General features: G+C 44.3%; 1 protein-coding gene across 1 annotated transcript in view; it reads right to left on the bottom strand.

Moving 5' to 3' along the window:
* Positions 1-7,113, bottom strand: part of LOC120039400 (glutamate receptor ionotropic, NMDA 2D-like) — a gene marked incomplete at its 3' end in the record, with an annotated part of 56,438 nt that overhangs the window by 41,876 nt on the left and 7,449 nt on the right. The window contains exon 2 of the mRNA XM_038984827.1: positions 5,375-5,581. Within this exon, the coding sequence (XP_038840755.1) occupies positions 5,375-5,581 (207 nt within the window). The remainder of the gene's footprint in view (positions 1-5,374; positions 5,582-7,113) is intronic.

Raw genomic sequence — 7,113 nt, 5'->3', positions numbered from 1 at the left:
GAGAGAGATTTCAGGGTTAGTAGAGAGAGAGATCAAGGGTTGTAGAGAGAGAGTCGGTTGTAGAGAGATTCAGGTTGTTATAGAGAGAGCTAGGGTTAGAAGAAGAGAGATTCGGGTTGTAGAGAGAGATTCAGGGTTGTAGAGAGATTCGGGTTAGAGAGAGAATATCAGGGTTGAGAGAGAGATTCGGGTTGTAAGAGAGATTCGGGGTTGTAGAGAGATATCAGGGTTGTAGAGAGAGATTCAGGTTGTAGAGAGATCAGGTTGTAGCAGAGAGATTCAGGTGTTAAAGAGAGATTCGGGTTGTAGAGAGAGATTCAGGGTGTAGAGAGATTCAGGTTGTAGAGAGAGATTCAGGGTTGTAGAGAGAGAGTAGAGAGAGTAGTAGAGAGAGATTCAGGGTTGTAGAGAGAGATTCAGGGTTGTAGAGAGATACTCAGGGTTGTAGAGAGAGATTCAGGGTTGTAAAGAGAGATTCAGAGAGAGGTTGTAGAGAGAGACTCAGGTTGTAGAGAGAGATTCGGGTTTAGAGAGAGATTCAGGGTGTAGACTAGGGTTAGAGAGAGATTCAGGGTTGTAGAGAGAGACTCAGGGTTGTAGAGAGAGATCTGGGTTGTAGAGAGAGATTAGGGTTAGTTAGAGAGGAGATTCAGTGGTTAGAGAGAGAGATTCAGGGTTGTAGAGAGAGATTCAGGGGTTGTAGTAGAGAGATTGCAGGGTTAGAAGAGAGGACTCAGGGTTGTAGAGAGGAGATTCTGGAGTGTTGTAGAGAGAGATTCAGGGTGTGTAGAGAGAGATTCAGGGGTTGAGAGAGAATTCAGGGTTGTAGAGAGAGATCAGGTTGTAGAGAGATTCAGAGTTATAGAGAGAGATTCATGGTGAAGAGGGTTGTTGAAAGAGAGAGACTCAGGGTTGTAGAGAGAGATTCTGGGTTGTAGAGAGACGATTCAGGGTTGTAGAGAGAATTCAGGTTTGAGAGAGAGATTCAGGGTTGTAGAGAGATTCGGGTTGTAGAGAGAGACTCAGTGTTGTAGAGAGGATTCGGTTTTTGTAGAGAGAATTCAGGGTTGTAGAGAGAGATTCAGGGTTAGAGAGAGGATCAGGGTTGTAGAGAGGATTCAGTTGTAGAGAATTCAGGGTTATAGAGAGATTCAGGGTTGTAGAGAGAGATTCAGGGTTTGTAGAAGATTCAGGGTTGTAGGAGAGATCGGGTTGTAGAGAGAGTCAGGGTTGTAGAGGAGATTGGGTTTGTAGAGAGAGATCAGTGTGGTAGAGAGAGATTCAGGGGTTTAGAGAGATTCAGGTGTTATAGAGGGTAAAGAGATTCAGGTTGTAGAGAGATTCAGGGTTGTAGAGAGAGATTCAGCGTTGTGTAGAGAGATCAGGGTTAGTAGAGAGAGATTCAGGGTTGTAGAGAGAGATCGGTTGGAGAGGAATTCAGGGTTTAGAGAGAGATTCAGGGTTGTAGAGAGATCAGGGTTGTAGAGAGAGATTCAGTGTTGTAGAGAGATTCAGGGTAAGAGAGAGATTCAGGGTTTAGAGAGAGATTCAGGGTTGTAGAGAGAGATTTGGGTATAGAGAGAGAATTGCTGGGTTTGTAGAGAGAGATTCGGGTTGTAGAGAGAGATTCGGGGTTGTGAGAGAGACTCAGGGCGTTGAAGAGAGATTCGGGTTGTAAGAGAGAGATTCAGGGTTGTAGAGAGAAGATTCAGGGTTGTAGAGAGGATTCAGTAGAGAGGCTGTGACGAGAGATTCAGGGTTTGTTAGTTAAGAAGAATTCAGGGCTGTGAAGAGAGTTCAGGGTTGTAGAGAGAGCTACAACCCTGAATCTCTCTCTACAACCCTGAATCTCTCTCTACAACCCAGATCTCTCTACAACCCTGAATCTCTCTCTAAACCCTGAGTCTCTCTCTCTCTTTCTAACCCTGAGTCTCTCTCTACAACCCTGAATCTCTCTCTACAACCCTGGAATCTCTCTCTCTCTCTATAACCCTGAATCTCTCTACAACGCTGAATCTCTCTCTACAACCCTGAATCTCTCTACAACCCTGAATCTCTTTACCTCTATAACCCTGAATCTCTCTACAACCCTGAATCTCTCTCTACAACCCTGAATCTCTCTCTACAACCCTGAATCTCTCTCTACAACCCTGAGTCTCTCTCTACAACCCTGAGTCTCTCTCTACAACCCTGAATCTTTCTACAACCCTGAGTCTCTCTCTACAACCCTGAATCTCTCTCTATAACCCTGAATCTCTCTACAACCCTGAATCTCTCTCTACAACCCTGAATCTCTCTCTACAACCCTGAATCTCTCTCTACAACCCTGAATCTCTCTCTACAACCCAGAATCTCTCTCTACAACCCTGAGTCTCTCTCTCTTTCTAACCCTGAGTCTCTCTCTCTTTCTAACCCTGAGTCTCTCTCTACAACCCTGAATCTCTCTCTACAACCCGGAATCTCTCTCTACAACCCTGAATCTCTCTCTACAACCCAGAATCTCTCTCTACAACCCTGAATCTCTCTCTACAACCCAGAATCTCTCTCTACAACCCTGAGTCTCTCTCTACAACCCTGAGTCTCTCTCTACAACCCTGAATGTTTCTACAACCCTGAATCTCTCTCTATATCCCAGAATCTCTCTACAACCCTGAATCTCTCTCTACAACCCTGAATCTCTCTCTACAACCCTGAATCTCTCTCTACAACCCTGAATCTCTCTCTACAACCCTGAATCTCTCTCTACAACCCAGAATCTCTCTCTACAACCCTGAGTCTCTCTCTCTTTCTAACCCTGAGTCTCTCTCTCTTTCTAACCCTGAGTCTCTCTCTACAACCCTGAATCTCTCTCTACAACCCTGAATCTCTCTCTACAACCCTGAATCTCTCTCTACAACCCAGAATCTCTCTCTACAACCCTGAATCTCTCTCTACAACCCCGAATCTCTCTTTCTAACCCTAAATCTCTCTCTATAACCCTGAATCTCTCTCTACAACCCTGAATCTCTCTCTACAACCCTGAATCTCTCTCTACAACCCAGAATCTCTCTCTACAACCCAGAATCTCTCTCTACAACCCTGAGTCTCTCTCTCTTTCTAACCCTGAGTCTCTCTCTACAACCCTGAATCTCTCTCTACAACCCGGAATCTCTCTCTACAACCCTGAATCTCTCTCTACAACCCAGAATCTCTCTCTACAACCCTGAATCTCTCTCTACAACCCCGAATCTCTCTCTCTAACCCTAAATCTCTCTCTATAACCCTGAATCTCTCTCTACAACCCTGAATCTCTCTCTACAACCCTGCATCTCTCTCTACAACCCAGAATCTCTCTCTACAACCCAGAATCTCTCTCTACAACCCTGAGTCTCTCTCTCTTTCTAACCCTGAGTCTCTCTCTACAACCCTGAATCTCTCTCTACAACCCTGAATCTCTCTCTATAACCCTGAATCTCTCTCTACAACCCTGAATCTCTCTCTACAACCCTGAATCTCTCTCTATAACCCTGAATCTCTCTACAACGCTGAATCTCTCTCTACAACCCTGAATCTCTCTACAACCCTGAATCTCTTTACCTCTATAACCCTGAATCTCTCTACAACCCTGAATCTCTCTCTACAACCCTGAATCTCTCTCTACAACCCAGAATCTCTCTCTACAACCCTGAGTCTCTCTCTACAACCCTGAATCTCTCTCTACAACCCTGAATCTTTCTACAACCCTGAATCTCTCTCTACAACCCTGAATCTCTCTCTATAACCCTGAATTTCTCTACAACCCTGAATCTCTCTCTACAACCCTGAATCTCTCTCTCTAACCCTGAATCTCTCTCTACAACCCTGAATCTCTCTCTACAACCCTGAATCTCTCTCTACAACCCTGAGTCTCCCTCTACAGCCCTGAATCTCTCTCTATAACCCTGAATCTCTCTACAACCCTGAATCTCTCTCTACAACCCTGAATCTCTCTACAACCCTGAATCTCTCTACAACCCTGAATCTCTCTCTACAACCCAGAATCTCTCTCTACAACCCTGAGTCTCTCTCTCTTTCTAACCATGAGTCTCTCTCTCTTTCTAACCATGAGTCTCTCTCTCTTTCTAACCCTAAGTCTCTCTCTACAACCCTGAATCTCTCTCTACAACCCTGAATCTCTCTCTACAACCCTGAATCTCTCTCTACAACCCAGAATCTCTCTCTACAACCCTGAATCTCTCTTCACAGCCCTGAATCTCTCTCTATAACCCTGAATCTCCCTACAACCCTGAGTCTCTCTCTACAACCCTGAGTCTCTCTCTCTTTCTAACCCTGAATATCTCTCTACAACCCTGAATCTCTCTCTACAACCCTGAATCTCTCTCTACAACCCTGAATCTCTTTCTCTCTCTAACCCTGAATCTCTCTACAACCCTGAATCTCTCTCTACAACCCTGAGTCTCTCTCTCTTTCTAACCCTGAATCTCTCTCTACAACCCTGAATCTCTCTCTACAACCCTGAATCTCTCTCTACAACCTTGAATCTCTCTCTAACCCTGAATCTCTCTCTAACCCTGAATCTCTCTCTAACCCTGAATCTGTCTCTATAACCCTGAACCTCTTTCTCTCTCTAACCCTGAATCTCTTTCTCCCTCTAACCCTGAATCTCTCTTTCAAACCTTGAATCTCTCTTTCTAACCCTGAATCTCTCTATAACCCTGAATTGTATTCTCTCTCTAACCCTGAATCTCTCTCTGTAACCCTGAATCTCTCTCTCTAACTGTGAATCTCTCTCTCTAACCCTGAATCTCTCTTCCTAACCCTGAATCTCTCTATAACCCTGAATCTCTCTTTCTAACCCTGAATCTCTTTCTCGCTCAAACCCTGAATCTCTCTCTAACCCTGGATCTCTCTCTACAACCCTGAGTCTCTCTCTCTAACCCTGAATCTCTCTCTATAACCCTGAATCTCTCTCTAACCCTGAATCTCTCTCTAACCCTGAATCTCTCTCTATAACCCTGAATCTCTCTATAACCCTGAATCTCTCTCTAACCCTGAATCTCTCTCTCTAACCCTGAATCTCTCTCTATAACCCTGAATCTCTCTCTAACCCTGAATCTCTCTATAACCCTGAATCTCTCTCTGTAACCCTGAATCTCTCTCTAACCCTGAATCTCTCTCTCTAACCTTGGATCTCAATCTCTCTAACCCTGCATCTCTCTCTCTCTCTCTAACCCTGGATCTCTCTCTCTCTCTCTCTTTCTCTCTCTTACCCTGGATCTCTCTCTCTCTCTCTGTCTCTCTCTTACCCTGAATCTCTCTCTCTCTCTCTCGCTATCTCTCTCTCTCTCTCTCTCTCTCTCTCTCGCTCTCTCTCATCCCTTCCCCACCTCCATACCTGTTGCATCCTCCCCAGCCCTGCTCCTCCGCCTACAGCCACTATGGGTAGTCCAGTCTGGGCAGAGACAAACTCTAACATGGGGGCCAGGGGTCCCCAGGCGGTGGGTGGTGGCCTCTCCTCCTCGTAGACCAGGCCCTGTAGGGGCCTCGCTGCCAGCAGGTCACACAGCTGGGACAGCAGAGTCTTAGGACTACTGTCATTCACCTGAAGAGGAAGTCATGACAGGGATAGGTTAGCTTGCATTACACACGGACTACAACATGATCTGAGGATTATAGTCATTCACCACATGATCACATGGTAACAACAATACATATATAGAGAAAGACTTTGTGAAACTTTTCGTGAGAAAGCAGATAAACAACAGTAAGGGACAGTACAGTGTACTACTGTCTTACCACTACTATCAACGAGAGAGAGAGAGAAATCAAAGAGAGTGATAGAACAGAAAACAGAGACAGACAGGTGTGCAGATGGACTACTGGCATTCATCTGGACACGGAGCCATGATGAGTAAGGTTACGTTACAATGTATGGCGAACACATTGGCGGTGTTGATTATACCCATACTAGCATACTACATACTTAAACTCCATGCTATTCCCTCACCATCGCATTCTATTTAGCATGTACCATTTAGTAAAAAGTATGCAGTATGCCACAGCTGCAACTCAGTAGCAGCTCCTGATTGGCTGAGTAGGTGGGGCGGGGCAGAGTGGGTGGATATTTTCTATATTCAACAGACATGCATTACAGTAACCAGCCTGATAATAGTTAATTTCCAATTGGATTATTTCTCTAAACTCTGAATGGAATAGGAATGGAGTTATAGGCCTACTCAGGCTGGTTATAGGAAGACTATCACATTTGACCTACACCGTAGTAGACCATATAGCCAATCTATCCTGTTTAAAAAGGACTAAAGACAGAAACAGATTTGGTTCCGTTTTAACATAGTTATTAGTGAAACCAAAGTGTTGTAGCATGTATAAAGGAAATCAACCAGCCTAGTAGTACACCCAAACTTTTCAAATGTTCAAATCAAAGGGCTATTGCACATAAAAATGTGGACAGTCGGGTGCATCGCAAATCTAGAACCGCTGGACAGCAACATAATAAACTAAAGCACTGATCATTGAGAATGAGATAAAGGCTTGACCCATTCTTTAAATCATTAAATAGATAGCCACGCCTACAACACTGACACAATCCATATGTTCAAATCAAAAGGCCTGATTAATATGGCATCAATAAAACAGCCACATCCCAAGTCTGGGTATTCAGACACCGCCAGTGTGTGAACACACAAAACCACACAGACAAAGAATAGAAGGATAAGACACAGGAAGCAGGGAAACAGACAGACAGGGTCTGAAGTGAAGTGTCCCTCTCTTACCTGGGGTGAAGTAATGACAAGGCGATCGGTTAGATAGAGTTCAATGACAAGGCTATCGGTTAGATAGAGTTTAATGACAAGGCTATCGGTTACATAGAGTTGAATGACAAGGCTATCGGTTACATAGAGTTTAATGACAAGGCTATCGGTTACATAGAGTTTAATGACAAGGCTATCGGTTACATAGAGTTTAATGACAAGGCTATCGGTTACATAGTGTTTAATGACAAGGCTATCGGTTAGATAGAGTTTAATGACAAGGCTATCGGTTAGATAGAGTTTAATGACAAGACTATCGGTTACATAGAGTTTAATGACAAGGCTATCGGTTACATTTAGT

This window comes from Salvelinus namaycush, unplaced genomic scaffold, assembly GCF_016432855.1.
Source record: "Salvelinus namaycush isolate Seneca unplaced genomic scaffold, SaNama_1.0 Scaffold270, whole genome shotgun sequence".
Taxonomy (NCBI): Eukaryota; Metazoa; Chordata; class Actinopteri; order Salmoniformes; family Salmonidae; genus Salvelinus; species Salvelinus namaycush.
The sequence above is the reverse complement of the archived record's forward strand: the minus strand, read 5'-3'. Positions and strand labels throughout refer to the sequence as shown.